General features: G+C 42.5%; 1 protein-coding gene and 1 long non-coding RNA gene across 2 annotated transcripts; one reads left to right on the forward strand and one right to left on the reverse strand.

Moving 5' to 3' along the window:
- Nucleotides 1-1,771: 1,771 nt before the first annotated feature.
- LOC138614963 (uncharacterized) lies at nt 1,772-4,404 on the reverse strand. Its single transcript, XR_011310377.1, has 2 exons — nt 4,337-4,404; nt 1,772-1,863 (listed from the first exon to the last, which is right to left on the reverse strand). It is a non-coding gene; the product is annotated as an uncharacterized lncRNA (long non-coding RNA).
- Nucleotides 4,405-14,869: 10,465 nt separating this feature from the next.
- Nucleotides 14,870-17,594, forward strand: LOC138614964 (transcription factor Ovo-like 2). The gene is made up of 3 exons (XM_069688587.1): nt 14,870-14,948; nt 15,686-15,875; nt 17,272-17,594. The coding sequence occupies exons 1-3, from the start codon at nt 14,889-14,891 to the stop codon at nt 17,592-17,594; spliced, it is 573 nt and encodes a 190-aa protein (XP_069544688.1). The 5' UTR covers nt 14,870-14,888.
- The last annotated feature ends 900 nt before the right edge of the window (nt 17,595-18,494 follow it).

The following is an 18,494-nucleotide window of genomic DNA, read 5'->3' on the forward strand; positions in this document are numbered from 1 at the left end:
CATCTTAAATGTGGGCATTCAGAAACCAGTAAATATGTCCAAGTGATAAATACTTCTGTGCTTCAAGTATGTATTTATGTATCAGGTATGTTTACATCAAAATTCATCATCTGTATGACTTTAAAGGTCGCTAGCCCAATGCTAACACTAATTCTATAGTAACTCTTATTAAGCATTACATAATCACAGGGTTGGAAAGCAGGTTATGCTAAAGTCATGTGCAACCATAGTTAGCTGTAGAAAGGATGATGTCATTGTGTAATGACTATGAGTGGATGGATTACAATTTATCTTCAAAACTCATCTATATAGACTGAACTTTGGGGACTTTCCCCCATTTCCATATGAAGATGACCTTTAAACATAAAATCAGTGGAGCAGTTCTTACATGTTGCTTGTTTCACCCCAACTTTCAGCCAGCACTGTTGTCCAGAGCAGGAACGTACCTATGACATATTACAAACATTACAAAATGTCTTGTTTGTGAGCTGAGCTGCCCAATGGAGCAAGTTCAAGCTCAAATAAATACCTCCTTCCTTCCTTCCTTCCTTCCTTCCTTCCTTCCTTCCTTCCTTCCTTCCTTCCTTCCTTCCTTCCTTCCTTCCTTCCTTCCATCCAGACAACCACCACAACCAAGCAGCACTACAACAACTTCAGAGAGAACAGACTGCTGCTGCCATTAACACACAATGAGCAACACAAGTGACTTCTAACCAGTCACACACACCTTTGACACTACTCACATTATTTTCACCTGGGATGGAAGATGTGTGGAAGAATTACTTCTGAAGGCTTTTGCTACTGTGACCAGGTGATAATAGACAGGAGCCACAATAAACTGGAACTTCAGACTGATGTAGACAATCCAGTTGACTGGATGATAAAACTAAACACCAGGATTGATAAAGGGCTTCAAATAACTGTTTAATACTAAAATAAAAACAAACAGAAATTAACAACCAAACAAATCAAGAATGTGGGTCCAAACTGCAGTCAGGGAGGCTGGTTGGAAATGACATGTACAACAAATAATCATCACTGCAAACAAATTCACTGGAGCTAAACCAAACCATTTAACAGCACTACAAAATAAACTAACTTAAACAAACTCACACAAGACATGAATAAAGACTGGAACCATTTCCTTCTCCCTGGCAGCCCAAACACAGACACACTGTTTTAATGCTAAATACTTTGGGCTGTTTTTTACATTTTCATTTCTTTACAAACTAAAACCTAACAAATGATGGAAAAAAACAACAGTGGCTGGTTTCTCAAAAGTATCTGCTAAAATAACAAATCAAACAAAACCATTTTCCAGGTTCCGCAACGCCTCGGTCCATCCACGTCCAACTGCGTCTATATGATTTCCTGCAACAAATGTGGAAAACAATATATTGGTGAGACCAAAAACTCCATCTCCACCAGAATGTCGCAGCATAAATATAACATCACAAATCTGAGGCCGGCTCACACCCCGTTGGTCCGCCACTTCAGGTCCCACGGTTGGCCAGTGGTTCGAGTCTCAGGGATCCAAACCAACTCATCATGGATGGACACCTGTAGAAAAAAATGTGAAAGGACATGGATCTATTTGATGAACACCATAGAACCACTGGGGGGTCTAAATGAAAAATACTGTTAGTAAAGACGATATGTAAAAGCGACTTACCTTTGACCCTGGACAAAAATCTTATCCTAACCCTAATCCTAGCCCTAGCCCTAGCCCTTACCCTAACCTAACCCTAACCCTAGACCGCGAGGGGACCACTTTTCTTGTATTTTATTTTTCTTTCGTGCCTACGCCTGATGAAGACCAAACAGGTCGAAACGTTGCGACAGGCACAGAACAAACCGGTCACACTTTTTCTGATGACAATCTAGTCACTTTTTATTTTATTTCTTCTTCTTTTTTTTCATGCAGGGATCTGTCTCCTCCTGTAACAAAAAAAACAAAAAAAGACAAAAAAAATCAGAGAGGTTATCACATTGAACAGGGACAAATGAGCCCAAATTAGAGACACGGAATGTGGGAGAGAGGGGTTGGGGTGGGAGTCCTGCCGGAGGATGGACCGTGCATCTACTCTCGCCCGTTTATTCGGACGGGAGGATCAGAATACTTCACCTAACCCTAACCCCTAACCCGGGAAACTCTGGCCCTAACCCTAACCAGGGAAACCTTGGCCCTAAACCTAAATTTATAATTATTTTAAAAAATCAGATCCCTATATTTAAAAATAACAGAAACAGTGGTCCATTTAATTGGAAAACATATTTTAATACCGTAACACACCAGAGAAGTTACGAGGACTAAAACGGGGAGGTACGAAGGAAAGCCAACGGACAAAAAGATCGACAAGGCAAGCCCCCGAACGGGGAAATACGGCCAATGGGAAAGAAGCTCCAAAAGCCAAGCCCCCGTGCGGAAAGGTACTGTCGAAGGACAAACAGTCCATAAGGCAAAGCAGAGTCAAAGGGAAAAGAAAATCCACAGGACCCAAAAAGGGAAGGCAAAACCGAGCCGACGGATATAAAAAAAAACCCCACAGACAAGCAAAGCCGTGGACTGGGAAATTCCATGGGGCAAACCGCTGCGCGGGGAGAACAGCCAATGGGAAGGAAGCTCCAGAAGCCACGCCCCCACAGGACAGGGAGACTCCATAAAAAGGGGCAGAGGCGGACGCCACCCCTGTCCTCATTCGGTCTGCTGACAAAAGGCAGGAAGGACCTGCTCAGCAAGCAAAAAAACACTCGAAGACCGCGAGGGGACCACTTTTCTTATATTTTATTTTTCTTCCGTGCCTACGCCTGATGAAGACCGAACAGGTCGAAACGTTGCGACGGGCACTAATTGAGGACAAACCGGTCACACTTTTTCTGATGACAATCTAGTCACTTTTTATTTTATTTCTTCTTCTTTTTTTCATGCAGGGATCTGTCTCCTCCTGTAATAAAAAAAAAAAAAAAAGACAAAAAAAAAATCAGAGATGTTACCACATTGAACAGGGACAGATGAGCCCAAATTTGAAGCACGGAATATGGGGGAGAGGGGTTGGGGTGGGAGACCTGCCGGAGGATGGACCGTGCATCCCCTCTCGCCCGTTTATTCGGACGGGAGGATCAGAATACTTCACCTAACCCTAACCCCTAACCCTAACCCTCTTCCCTAACCCTAACCCATCCCTCTTCCCTAACCCCAACCACCCTACCCTAACCCTCCCAACCCATAAACCTAAAATAACCCCCGCCCTTTTCTTTTCTTTTAAATATTAGAAACCAAGGGATTTGGGAAAATAGAATAATTAGGGATCAAGATAATATTAATAGTGGTCAAATAATTAGAACAATTAGAATTAAAAAAGGCAAAGAAAAACCGAGGAGAAAAGCAAATCTTTTCTCCAAAACTTAGGTGCCTTCCCAAAAAGGCATATAATTAGGAGCCTTCTAAATAGACAGGGCTCTCGGCCAATGAGCAAAGAGCTCCGCTAGGCCCACCCCTGCAGACAGGGGGAGGCATATATAAGATCAGCTGCAGAAGCTTCTGTCCCCTCTTTCCATTATCTGTTGAGCTGAACACAGGAACAGACCTCATACAGCCAACAAGACCACTATTCTGATTTCATTGTGCCTTAGCCTGAAGAAGACTCACAGTAGTCGAAACGTCGCGACAGACACGATATAATTTTTCAAAAAAATCCAGAATTTTTTTTTCTTTTCTTTTAAAAAAACAACATGTATATACTTACCTTACCCTACTTTTTCCCTACATTGATTTCACCCTACTTACCTGATTTTATTTTCCTTCCCTTTATTCCTTTGGAATAAAACCCTTTTTCTCCCTCCCCAACCACCATGAGCACAGCTCATTACGATTGGACCCTTGTCAGCCACCGGAAGGGACGAAACCGTCCCCCGGCCAGGCCACAGACAAATTACGGGCACGAAACACACAACAGGGGGGAGTGGGATTGGACTGGGAGACCCACCTGGAGGAAGGCCCGTGCTCCACCCTTCATCCATTCGTTTGGATGGGGGGGGATCAATTCCCACATCCTAACCCTAACCCAACGGGGAGGGACGGCCAATGGGAAGGAAGCTCCAGAAGGCAAGCCCCCGCAGGACAGGGAGACTCCATAAAAGGGGCAGAGGTGGACGCCAACCCTGTCCTCATTCGGTCTGCTGACAAAAGGCAAGAAGGACCTGCCCAGCAAGCAAAAAAACACTCGGAGACCGCGAGGGGACCACTTTTCTTATATTTTATTTTTCTTTCGTGCCTACGCCTGATGAAGACCAAGACAGGTCGAAACGTTGCAACAGGGACAAATTAAGGACAAACCGGTCACATTTTTTCTAATGACAATCTAGTCACTTTTTATTTTATTTCTTCTTCTTTTTTTCATGCAGGGATCTGTCTCTTCCTGTACAAAAAAACAAAAAAGACCAAAAAAAAATCATAGAGGTTATCACATTGAACAGGGACAGATGAGCCCAAATTTGAAGCACGGAATATGGGGGAGAGGGGTTGGGGTGGGAGACCTGCCGGAGGATGGACCGTGCATCCCCTCTCGCCCGTTTATTCGGACGGGAGGATCAGAATATTTCACCTAACCCTAACCCGGGAGGATCAGTATACGAAGCGTAACCCGGACAGGTACGGTCGATGGACAACCAGTTACATAAAGCAAGGCAGAGCCAACGGACAAAAAAACCCACAAGACAAGCAAAGCCGTGGACTGGGAAATTCCATGGGGCAAACCGCTGCGCGGGGAGGGACAGCCAATGGGAAGGAAGCTCCAGAAGGCAAGCCCCAGCAGGACAGGGAGACTCCATAAAAGGGGCAGAGGCAGAGCCCCCCCTGTCCTCATTCGGTCTGCTGACAAAAGGCAAGAAGGACCTGCCCAGCAAGTAAAAAAAACACTCGGAGACCACGAGGGGACCACTTTTATTTTATTTTTCTTCCGTGCCTATGCCTGATGAAGACCAAAAGGAGTCGAAACGTCGCGACGGGCACAAATTGAGGACAAACTGGTCACACTTTTCTGCAAGACAATCTAGTCTCTTTTTATTTTATTTTACTTTATTTTTTCATGCAGGGCTCTGTCTCCACCTAAAACAACAACAACAACAACAACAACAAATAATATAGATACTCACCTCGAACAGGGACGAATGAGCACAAAAGGGATCCCCGTCCATCACCGTGGAGGACGAGACGGTCCCCTGGTGACATGGATGGGGATACCCTAATTGGAGGCATGGGATATGAGGGAGAGAGGTTGGGGTGGGAGACCTGCTGGGGTATGGACAGTGCACCCCCTCTCGTCCATTAATTTGGACGGGAGGATCAGTTCCCCTAATCTAACCCTAATGATCATGACAAAGATAACAGACACGCTTTCTCATCGCAAACACATTCAATTCAATTCAATTTTATTTATATAGTGCCAAATCACAACACAGGTTATTTCATGGCACTTAACACATTAAATGTCATGAGGTGGTGTTTACCAGAACCCAAATGCAGGCTCACAGACTTGGGAATCACTTCCAAAATACAGTCTTTATTCCAATCAACACAAAAACAAACTAACAAACAAATCAAAAGGTGGCACCTATCGTGTCCACTTGCTTCCAGTCGGGAGGGCAACTCAACCGACAGATCCGGGGAGACACGGCTAGCAGGGCAGCCGGCAGACCAGCGGACAGGACCGCTGGAAGAAATGGAGCTAATAATACTCCCGAGTCGGGAGGGCAACTCCACCAACTGGTGACTTCGACAGGGAGCTCCGCAGGAGGAACAGAAGCCGGAGGAACGGGAACGGGATGGACGGAGAACAGACAGAGGACGGACGGGTGACTAACAAATGAACCGACAACCAGAGGAGTGCAGGGGCAGGGTACATATAGTCCGGGGAGGTGATCAGGGAGATGCAGCACACCTGCAGGTGGTTATCCAGGGCGAATAGCTGCAGCTGCTGGGACCGGTGAGGGGCGTGGCCACGGACAAGCAGACAGGGGACTGAGGGGACACAGGAGGAGAGGAGAGGAGAACACAGAACAAGCAGACAGGGGACTGAGGGGACACAGGAGGAGAGGGGATCGGGGGCAAAACGGAGGAAAACCGGACTCCTGACATTAAAGTCCTTACAGCAAGACTTTACAATAGTATACAGAGAAACCCAACAATTCGACAATTCCCACATGAGCTAGGAGGGAAAAAAAACCCTCCTCTTTAAGGGAGAAAAACCTCCAACAGAGGGAAGAAAAACTCCCTCTTAACAGGAAGAAACCTCCAACAGAACCAGGATCAGAGGTGGGCATAGCATCTGTTACCAGAACCAGGATCAGAGGTGGGCGGAGCATCTGCCTCGACCGGTTGGGGTGAGAGGAGAGCAGAGAGAGAAAAGGACAGCATAGAGATACAAGAGAAGAACTGTTGGTGGAGACGACAATCGCAGAGCAGCTCCATGACGGGACATCTGGAAAAGAAAGAAGAGAAACTACACGAGCGAAGGAACTGAATGGAGACAACAGATAATAAGAAGAAACTATGGGAGAGAAAAAGATGGTGAGATATGAGTCAGTTAAAGAGTAGGAGGAAAGAAAAGAAGCTCAGCATGTAACGAGGTCCTCCAGCAGCCTCGGCCTATAACAGCATAACTAAGGGTTGATTCAGGTCTACCTAAGCCAGCCCTAACTATAGGCTTTATCAAAAAGGACCGTTTTGAGTCTAATCTTAAAGCGAGAGAGGTTTTCTGCCCCTCCAACACAAACTGGGAGCTGGTTCCACAGGGGAGGAGCCTGAAAACGGAAGCTCCGCCTCCCATTCTACTTCTGGAAACTCTAGGAACCACAAGTAGACCAGCGTACTGAGACAGAAGTGCTCTGCTAGGATTATATGGTTCTATAAGATCTCTAAGATATGATGGAGCCTGGTCATGTAGAGCTTTGTAAGTCATCAAGAGAATTTTAAATTATGTTCTTGATTTCACAGGAAGCCAGTGAAGAGAAGCTAAAATTGGAGAAATATGATCTCTCTTGCTAAATCCCATCAGTACTCTTGCTGTAGCATTTTGGATCAGCTGCAGGTTTTTAATGAGTAATTTGGACATCCTAACAACAAGGAATTACAATAATCTAGTCTAGAAGTAACAAATGCATGAATGAGTTTTTCTGCATCACGCTGAGGAAGGATTTTCCTGATTTTATTAATATTACGTAGATGAAAGAAGGCAGTTCTGGAGATTTGCTTTATATGGTGTCGAAAGGACAAATCCTCATCAAAGATGACTCCAAGGTTCCTCACAGTTTTGCTGGAGGCCAAAACAACGTCATCTAGAGTAACTAAGTGATTACAGAAAGAGTTTCTGAGGTGTTTAGGACCAAGTACAATAACTTCTGTTTTGTCTGAATTTAGAAGCAGGACGTTTTTGGTCATCCAGGCCTTTATGTCTTTTAGACAGGCTTCAAGTTTTACTAACTGATTAGTTTCATCTGGTTTTATAGAAAGATATAGCTGAGTGTCATCTGCATAACAATGGAAGTTGATGCAGTGCTTCCTGATGACATCTCCTAATGGAAGCATATACAAAGTAAAAAGTATTGGGCCTAACACTGAGCCTTGTGGAACTCCATAACTAACTCTTGTTTGTCTGGAAGACTCATTGTTGACATGGACAAACTGGAATCTAGCTGATAAGTAGGATTTGAACCAGTCTAATGCGGTTCCTTTAATCCTCGTAACGTCTTCTAATCTCTGTAATAAGATCGTATGATCAATCGTATCAAAAGCAGCACTGAGGTCCAGAAGAACAAGTACAGAGACGACTCCATTATCTGAGGCTAATAAAAGGTCGTTAGTAACTTTCACCAGAGCTGTTTCTGTGCTATGATGAACTCTAAAGGCTGAAAATCTTCAAACAGATCATTCCTTTGTAAATGATCAAAAAGTTGATTTGCAACAACTTTTTCAAGGATTTTAGGAATAAACGTCAGGTTGGAAATTGGTCTGTAGTTTCCTAAAACAGCTGATCAAGAGTCGGCTTTTTAAGTAAAGGTTTAATTATAGCCACTTTAAAAGCCTGTGCATAGCTGGTCACAATAGATAGGTTGATCTGATCTAATATGGAAGTATTAATTAAAGGGAAGACTTCCTTAAAAAGTTTAGTTGGGTTGAGATCTAACAGACAGCTAGAGGATCCAGATGAAGAAATAATTCTAGTTAACTCAGAGAGCTCAACAGGAGAGAAATGTTCCAAGTTTACATCTGGTCCTACAGTTGCTTCCAGGGCTGCTGTGCTTAACATCACATCAGTGATGGTGGCAGGAAGGGTCGGCCCGATTCTCTCCCTGATAGTAAGAATTTTATTGGTAAAGACGTTAATGAAGTCATTACTGCTGAGAGCTGAAGGAATAGAGGGCTCAACAGAACTGTGACTCTTTGTCAGCCTGCTACAGTGATGAAAAGAAACCTGGGGTTGTTCTTGTTGTCCTCTATTAATGATGAATAATATAAAGTTCTGGCCTTACCAAGAGCTTTCTTATATAATAGTAGACTATCCTTCCAGGCGGGTGAAATTCTTCTAAATTAGTGGAACTCCATTTCCTTTCCATCTTTCTAGTCGCTGCCTAGCAGAGCGTAGTTCTGAGTTGTACCATGGAGACAACTTCCTCTGGTTCATGACTCTCTTCATCAGAGGGGCGACATCATCTAGAGTTGTAGCAGAGATACTGCAGTGTTTTCTACCAGATGATCCACTTGTGTGGGACTAAGATCAACATAGATGCCTTCCACTGCTTTAACACACGGCATCGAAGAGGATAAGCATGTAACTGCTTCCTTAAACTTGGCCACGACATCATCTGACAGACATCTACTGTAGTGGGATTTATTCCCACATGCTGTGTCGTCCATTATTGTAACTTCAGATGTTGATAAGAAGTGGTCTGACAAAACAGGGTTTTGAGGAAATACAATTCAACTTTAAGTTTCCATGCCATACGACAGAACCAGATGGAGGGTGTGGTTACCACGGTGACGGGGTTTATTTACATTCTGAGAAAAGCCTATAGAATCTAATAATGATCTGAAAGTAGAACTGAGGCTGTCGTTGTCCACGTCAACATGAATGTTAAAGTCTCCCACTATCATCACTTTATCTGAACTCAGCACTAAATCTGATCAAAAGTCAGAATTCAGTTAGAAACTCTGAATAAGGACCAGGTGGGAGATAAACAACAACAATACAATCCGTTTCTCTGCTTTCCAGTTTGGGTGAGAGACTAAGAGTCAGACTCTCAAATGATTTATAACTAAGTTGAGGCTTTGGATTAATTGATAAACTTGAGTGGAAGATTGCTGCCACTCCTCCTCCTCCTCCTCCTCGGCCTGAATCTCTAGGAATATGATAATTAATATGACAGGGAGGAGTTGCTTTATTAATACTAACATATTCTTCCTGTTGCAGCCAGGTCTCTGTGAGACAGAGTAAATCAATCTGATGATCAGTTATCAAGTCATTTACTAACAGAGATTTAGACCAGAGAGATCTCATATTTAATAGTCCGCTTTTAATTGTCAGATTTGTTTGATCCATTAATTTGGTAGGATCCATTTTTATTACATTTTTATTGATAGATCTTTTCTTGAGTTTTTTAAATATAGGTGGTCTGGGTACAGACACAACCTCTATAGGATGTTGAAGTTTTTGGGTGAGTGACAGCTCTAAAGAAGCTGCAGAGGAGCTGTAAGACTGCAGCTCTGCGTCCTGGCCTCAACCCTGGATGTCAGGTTTTAGGGTTGTGAAGAGACATGGCCATATTTCTAGAAAGAAGAGCTGCACCATCTAAAGTAGGATGGATGCCGTCTCTCTTGTTCCAGAGACTGTTAAAAAAATGACAGTGTATGAATCAAAAAGGAGTAATGACTGTATAATGAGTAAATACAAATAGTGCTAAGTAGTAACACAAGAACAAGAAGACAAACAAACTGCATATTGAACTTGATCAATATTGAAAATGATTTTGATCATACTTTGAATCTCAGCGAGATGAGCCCTATTTGAAGATCCGTTAAAGTCTGAATACTCTGTGCACCTGTCAGAGCATCAGACAGTTATATTATAACAGTAATATGTTTGAAATGTTCAGCAAATATTTTTTTTAAAAAAGGACGAATATATTGTCAGGATAACTAATATTTAATCCCCTGAAACCTCCAAACTACAAGTCACAGTGTCCTCCCATGAATGATCATTTAGTTCTATCAGTCCACAGCAGGATATTTACATTAGTCATAAACACAGCTTGTTTCACATGTTCATGATCATCAATCTGAGAACAGACCAACGGCTCAAACCTTCATCCAGGTATTATCTTACTCACACTTTATCGAAAACAAGGGAGGATCACAGCCTGCAGAAAGATCAAATAAAAGTAGCTTCTGCACTCTAACAGGTGATTTATAGTCCCTCATTAATAAAACCACTGTTCTCCATCATCCTGCTGACACCTGAATCCTGATGATGTGAAAATGTTTGATGTGTTTTAGGAACGGATGAAATGAACATTGAGTCCCTGGATGTCCTGCAGCTAGTTGTAGATACACAAACACTTATGTGTTGAAGTGAAAGAGGGCGTGGCCGACCATGACACACATCAACAGTTACACGGCCTGTTGTGTGTTCATGTGCGTGTTCAGACACATCACAGTCTCATTGTATTCAACAGAAAGTTAATTCAAGTTTAATCTGATGAGCAACAGTCACCTCACAAAAAGGTTTGTGATCCTCCTGTTTATATCATCTGAGGGAAATGTATTCAATCTGGATTCATAATCATCTGGATTCATTAAAAACACACCGGCTCACTGCAAACACAACAACGATGTTGTTCAGTCAGTGTGTTTTCACTCCAATAGCTTTGAATGATTTGTTTTTTTTATGTAAATGAAACTGTCAGATTCATGTTAACTGGTCCAGGATCTGTCTACAGCCTGTTCTGCAGTATGATTGATGGCTGGTGGTTTTCATGTGTGCAGGTTTCTTCCATATGTTCCATGAATGATCTCTGAATCTGGACTTCTGCAGGAGGCTGATTTAAATTTTATGTTTATCTTATCAACACTCAATCAACTTGGTTCTTTATCAATACTCTTATTCCTTATTTATATTTTAGATGTGACAAAATGTTGTTTGCACTGCAGCAACACAAATGTTGACTACAGAAGACTCATTATGAACTCCTCTGTCCTCCTTTCCTCCTGTCCTCTGTCCTCCTCTCCACCGTTCTCCTGTCTTCTTGTCCTCCTTTCCTCTGTCCTCCTGTCTGCCATCCTCTTGTCTTCCATCTTTCTGTCCTACTGTCCTCCGTCCTCTTGTCCTCTTTGGTAATATTCTGTTGATTCTCTGGTGTTGAGAAGCATCATTCAACACGACTCCGTTAACTGAACAGTTTTGTTGCTGTATTAGCATTTCCCAGCATGCCTTAGTTGTTTCTTTGTAACTTTTGACAATAAATCAACCAAATTAAATCGAAGTGATGCGCAGAAATTATTTTTTATTTTGGTAAAACATGCTGTTTATTAATATTTCAATGAAAACAATGATAAATAAAATGGGGCTATCATTCAAATTCATAAGTGTACAAGGGAGGAATGTCCAATAAACCAATCACAGTGACAATAATACATCAGTTAGTTTGTAAGTTGTTATACAAAGTTTTCATGCATCATTAATTATTGCCCAATGAATATAATCACACTGAATATAATTGTTAAATATAAATGTGGGATGAATATGTTGTTATCTTGTAGTCAGTCTGACCTGAAACCTTTATAGTGTGATGACACTTTAACTCCATGAATGTCAAACAATTCACACTTTTAAGTGTTGACTGTTAACATTGTAAAAGAGTTCATATTCAAACAACTCAAGGTTAAAGTAGAATTTACTCTTCATGGGAGTGGTTTTAACTCCCAAAGAGTTCAAGGTTCAACTCCTGAAAAGTGTTAAAAATCAACACCAAGAAAAGAGTTCCTTTGATTGATAGTGAATTTGATGGTCTCACATCTAACAAAGCAAAAATAATTGATTTGAAGTCTCAGAGAGTTTATTCAAAAGATGTGAATTTTCTGTGTAACCGCTGCCGCTCCTCTGATCGTGAGACACGTCCCAGTGTCTGTACGGTTTGTCTCTGTCCCAGGAGGTCTCACCTGAAGGGAGCAAAGAAATGTGGCGCTTCCTGGTTACCATTTAATTTCCATGCTGCAGTACGAGGACGCTGCTTTGCATACAGTTAGAGCGCAGCTCCGGAGTGACACACAGTAAAGTCAACAGTCGGCTGCTGGGACCCACATCTCTGCACATTTATCATCTTTATTTATTATAAAGGAGAAGTGAACTACTTGACTGAAGACCAGAGAATAATGAAAATAAAGCAGATTATTAATATATATTGTACACGCTCATCAGAAGTCATTTTAGTTATTACGAGTTGAACTCTATCTTTAATTTCTGAGTGTAGAATACAAATTTAGATTTTAAACAAACAGTGAACGTGTGATGTGTTTTAAGGTTGAATACAGTGAACTGTAGAGAGGAGATCATAAAGAAATGTATGTATTTAGTATGTTCCATATGTCGTCAGGTCCTGCTGAACATCACCAGCTGTGTTAATCAGTCACTGCAGCAGGAAGTCCAGGAAACTCATCAAACTCTTCACACATTTAGTGAACAGCTGATAGTTACATACTGTTTCCGATGTGTTTATTTAAACACAAACACTAGCACTCTTCACAGAGCAACGCTGGAGCTCTGTCAGAGTGACCATCGGGTTCTTGGTCACCTCCTTGACTAAGGCCCTTCTCCCCCAATCGCTCAGTTTGGCCGGGCGGCTGACTCTAGGAAGAGTCCTGGTGGTTCAAACTTCTTCCATTTACAGATGATGGAGGCCACTGCGCTCATTGGGACCTTCAATGCTGCAGACATTTTTCTGTACCCTTCCCCAGATCTGAGCCTTGATACAATCCTGTCTGAGGTCTACAGATGATTCCTTGGACTTCATGTATTGGTTTGTGCTCTGACATGTCAATTGTGGGACCTTATATAGACGGTGTGTGTCTTTCTAAATGACGTCCAATCAACTGAATTTATCAGGTGGACTCCAATCAAGTTGTAGAAACATCTGAAGGATGATCAGTGGAAACAGGAAGCACCTGAGCTCAATGTTGAGTGTCATGGCAAAGGCTGTGAAAACCTATGCACGTGTTTTTTTTTTCATTTTTATTTTTAATAGATTTGCAAACATTTCAAAAAAATGTTTTTCACTTTGTCATTATGGGGTATTGTGTATAGAATTTTGAGGAAAAAAATGAATTTAATCCATTTAGGAATAAAACTAACATAACAAAATGTGGAAATAGTGAAGCGTTGTGAATATTTTCTGGATGCACTGTACATACTAATATCCATACTAAATCCATACTAGTATACATTCTAAATACATAATAATATCCATACTAAATACATACTAATATACATACTAAAAACATACTAGTATACACAATAATATACATACTAATACACATACTAATATACATACTAAATACATACTAATATACATACAAAATACATACTAATATACATACTAATATATGTGCTAAATACATGCTAATATCCATACATCAGAGAGGCGGGGCTCAGGTGTGTTTCCACTGCTGTACAGTTTGTGTTCTTGGACTGACCTCTACTGATATTTGCATGATGGCTTTAGAGTGATTTGTTTCTACCGTGCACAGTCCAGAGAAACCAGATGCAGCAGTTCATTTTGCTCTGCAGCCGTCTGACTGTCCAACAGAGACACAGACAGACGGTTTACTGTTCAAATGTGTTGTTGACGAGACTTTATCAGAAATAAGTGATAAACATGCTGGAGATAGGAACCCTACATCATCTTCAGACTGTTCTGTTGGACTGTTGTTCATTCCATCAGACACAAAGTTCGTATTCGTACTTATGTAAATAGTTCAATCAAAAGCCTGACTGGCTGCCGGTTAAGTGTGTGAATGGTTCTGTAATCCCTCCAAACAAAGGCATCAGAAAGGAGTAAAAAAAGAGAAAGGGCTGATTTCCCTAGCAGTTAAGGTTGTGGCTCCACTGTGCCTGCTCCTGTTACTCCGACCGTGCCCTCTGTCTGGACCAGGGCTCGGTCCCGGCCCACTATTTGCATGGCAAGGGCTACCTGAATGTGAAGCTCCCCGGATTCTCACTATCTGACATGCAAAACCAGCGGAGGACCAGTTAAAATGGCGCACGCGCACAGTCAACACAGGTGTACTCTGTCACAAAAGCTCCTACCCCCCTCACCCCACCGGCCCTTTAAACCTGCACCACTCTTCACAGTGTTATGGAAATGAGAGCAGTGATTTAGCTGGAACTGCCTGCACACTGTCGAGGGATGAAGGTAACTGGTCTGATCTGAAAGTACAGTGGCAGGACCAGAGGAGGGAGAGGAAGAGGAAGAAGAAGAAAAAGAAGATCACGAGGATGCCAAGGTCTTTCCTTGTGAAGAAGAAGCGCGGGGCCTGTGGAGCATGGCAGTGGAAAGAAGAAGAGCAGCATGAGTGGAAAGAAGACACAACAAGAGGTTTGAATCTTTTAGTTCAGTTTCACATGTCAACAGTAAAATATCCTGTTTGCACCTCGTCATTTACTGGTGCTGCTCGTTTAGTCCGTGAAAACACGGAGGAGCAGAGATCTGTCAGGTCCGACCCCCAGCGGCTGTCCACGGGGCCTCAGACAGGATGTGGAACAGCAGCAGGAGTTGTAGTACCGCTCACTCTGACAGGGTCCAGAGGACCGGGGGGCCACACCAGACCGGACTGGTCCCCCATGATGCTGCGGGGCCCCTTCTACCATCCGAGCACGCTGGCCCTGGTCAGCAGAGCAAAGGTAAGATCACACATCTCATCATGGAGCTCTTTATTCTAACAAGCACTTATCATCCATCTCCATGTGACTATGTTTAAAAGTACTTTAATAATTCATGTTCATAACAGGAATCAGTTACTGAGGAAAGTTATTACGTTTTTCTTAAATATGTGTGTGTGTGTGTGTGTGTGTGTGTGTGTGTGTGTGTGTGTGTGTGTGTGTGTGTGTGTGTGTGTGTGTGTGTGTGTGCGCGTGTGTTTGCGTGTGTGTGTGTTTGGCTGAGTGTAGGGTTATGGAGCAGCTGTGTTCAGAGTGAGTGTTTCCTGTCAGTAGATTTATGAACCTGCAGATTTGATGATAACTCCTAATTTAATATATATATATATATTATATTATAATATTAAGAATATATATATTACCTGTTATAAATATTAACTGATTATACTGCAATTTGTTCTCTGTAAATATTAGAGAGGACAGAAACACCTGGGGAAAAAAAGTGCAAAACTGATGTGCTCAGTGCGTCTTTGATTGTGTATTTGTGGATGTTATGAATCAGACTTTACTTTGGATTCAAGGTTTGTCTACTACATCGACCAGGTTTTTAATTTTCTTTATTCTGGGGCTTGTATGCAATCTACCAATCATGGCTCAACATGTAATGTGTTGGCACTTGCTGTAACAGAACATTTTGGTTGATGATGATAATTATTTTAATTTTTATTGATCAGTTTGGCGACCTCACCTTTTCCTTATAGCCCCGCCCCCGCATGTCCCCCGTGTCAGGTGACTTTGTGTGCTCCGTGTGCCACAAGATCTTTCCCCTGCAGCGCATGCTGACCCGACACCTCAAGTGCCACAGCCTGGTGAAGAGACATCCCTGTCGGTACTGTGGCAAAGGATTCAACGACACCTTCGACCTCAAGAGGCACATGAGAACACACACAGGTGAGGAACAGGAGAACACACAGGTGAGGAACAGGTGAACACAGGTGAGGAACACTAGAACACACAGGTGAGGAACAGGAGAACACACAGGTGAGGAACAGGTGAACACAGGTGAGGAACACTAGAACACACAGGTGAGGAACAGGAGAACACACACAGGTGAGGAACAGGAGAACACACAGGTGAGGAACACGAGAACACACACAGGTGAGGAACACTAGAACACACACAGGTGAGGAACACTAGAACACAGGTGAGGAACACGAGAACACACACACAGGTGAGGAACACTAGAACACACAGGTGAGGAACACTAGAACACACAGGTGAGGAACACGAGAACACACACAGGTGAGGAACATCTACTGCAGAAAGTCTTTAATAGATCCTGATAAGGTGAAAACATCCAGATGTTTGTATGTACAGAAGTACGAGCACACATGTCACATGTTATATTATAAGTAACGACTGATGCATCAATGTGTTGTTATTAATATATTAACATGTATTTTTAATGATGCACTTGATTGAGATGGAGGTAATAATAATTATTAATAATGAATAATACAATTAATTTAACAATAATATTGAAGATCTTCTAAAATGCTTTATAAGATGAAACAGAAGCTCAGCTGTTTAATTGACTCTTTAGGGATGTATCTTTGAATATGCTTATCATATATTGTTTAATAAACTTGATTAATTCAGTTCCATTTGAGTTTATTTATATAATGAGAAATCACCACACAACAAGTTATTTCAGGGCACTTAACACAGTAAAGTCCTGACAACAACTTTACAGCATCATACAGAGGAGCATGGCAACTCAACAAAGGAGGGAAAACTCCTCTTTAACAGGAAGAAAAGCATCAGACACAACCAGACTCAGAGGTGGAGAACATCTACCAGAACCAGGCTCAGAGGTGGAGAACATCTGCCTCACCCAGTGAGAGAGGAGAGCAGAGAGAGAAAAGAGCAGCATAGAGATCCAGGACATGAACTGATGGTGGTTCAGTAATCACAGAGCAGACAAACAGCTCCAGGTGAAAGATGTCTGCAGAGGAAAGTACCGAAGTACCGGAGGAGGAGAACTGCAGGGAGACAACAAATAATAAGCAAACTATGGGAGAGAAGACATGAAGTTAATGAAATGTAAAGGTGACATATGAGTTCATAGAAAGTGCAAGAGAGAGAGGAGAGGAGCCCAGTGCATCATGGGAGATCTCCCAGTTACCCCGGCCTATAGCAGCATCACTGCCGGGTGGTTCAGGGTCATTTATTGTCTTTTATCCTCGATGATTTCAAAAGTTTTTTTTAACATGAAGTCTGTCTGATGTGATCAGCCAGTCATTTATGTTGCATCCACACTAACATGCAGGTGTGCCCCCTGCTGCAGGTATCCGTCCCTACAAGTGTGACCTGTGTGAGAAGGCCTTCACACAGCGCTGCTCTCTGGAGTCCCACATGAGGAAGATTCACGGCGTTCACCAGCAGTACGCCTACCGTCAGAGACGCTCCAAGATCTTTGTGTGTGAGGACTGTGGCTACACCTCCAGCCGGCCTGATGAGTACTTCCTCCACATGAGACAGTGCCATCCCGGCAGCCCCGCCCTCCGCAGGTACTACCGGCGCCAGGCCCACGAGAACAGCAGCTTCTCATCAGCAGAACACAAACTCAACCCCTACCTGTTGTACTCAACTCCTGCGTACTACATGTAGACTGGATCCTGAAGTAGCGTCCTGGAGCTCTGCAGCAAGACAATCAAGACATTAACATGGCTTCACGTTTAATGAAGTGTGTAACATTTAGAACGTCTTTCAACATCCACCTGTGTTTATTTAGGACTTTGTTTTCTCTGAGTGAACCAACACTTTAAATAAAAATTAAGGATTCAAAATTATTAATATGTGTTGATGTATCTGAAACCCACTGAGAGTGCTGCCAAGTTAGCAGATCGAAGTTAACAGTTCGAACAGGTCGAAATTAGGCCAAAGTTAACAGGTCGAAGTTAACAGGTCGAAATTAACAGGTTGAAATTAACAGGTCGAAGTTAACAGGTCGAAATTAACAGTTCGAAGTTAACAGGTCAAAGTTAACAGGTCAAAGTTAACAGGTCGAAATTAGCAGTTCGAAGTTAACAGGTCAAAGTTAACAGGTCAAAGTTAACAGATCAAAGTTAACAGGTTGAAATGAACAGGTCAAAGTTAACAGGTCGAAGTTTTCTGGTACTAATAGACTTCTTCACAGACCAAACACTCAAATGTATTGCCATGGTCAGCACAGTCTAGGACTTTACTTTGTTCTAAGCACAGATCCAATTAGGTACAGGGTTAGGGGCTTTTTTCTTTTTTTTTTAGCTAGGACATGAACCCAGCCTCGTTGGAATGGGTGAAACGGACCTACAAGGTGTGTGTTGGTAAAGATGTGCTCGTGCTGCTTGTGCTCATGCTCGCTATTCTCCAGCTCAGACCAGGTCTAAGTGCTGCACAGCTGGTGCAGAGCTATTTTCTAAGATGGTTTATATGCAACCTTCTACTTGAGTAAATAATATAAAAATGAAGCTGAATCTTGTTTATTGAACTGGATCAGTCAGTTGGAGCGTCATGACGTAGCAGTCA

Source organism: Brachyistius frenatus, unplaced genomic scaffold (assembly GCF_029030835.1).
Source record: "Brachyistius frenatus isolate BFR_SWC_R1_liver_20210118 unplaced genomic scaffold, ASM2903083v1 Contig_640, whole genome shotgun sequence".
Lineage (NCBI taxonomy): Eukaryota > Metazoa > Chordata > Actinopteri > Embiotocidae > Brachyistius > Brachyistius frenatus.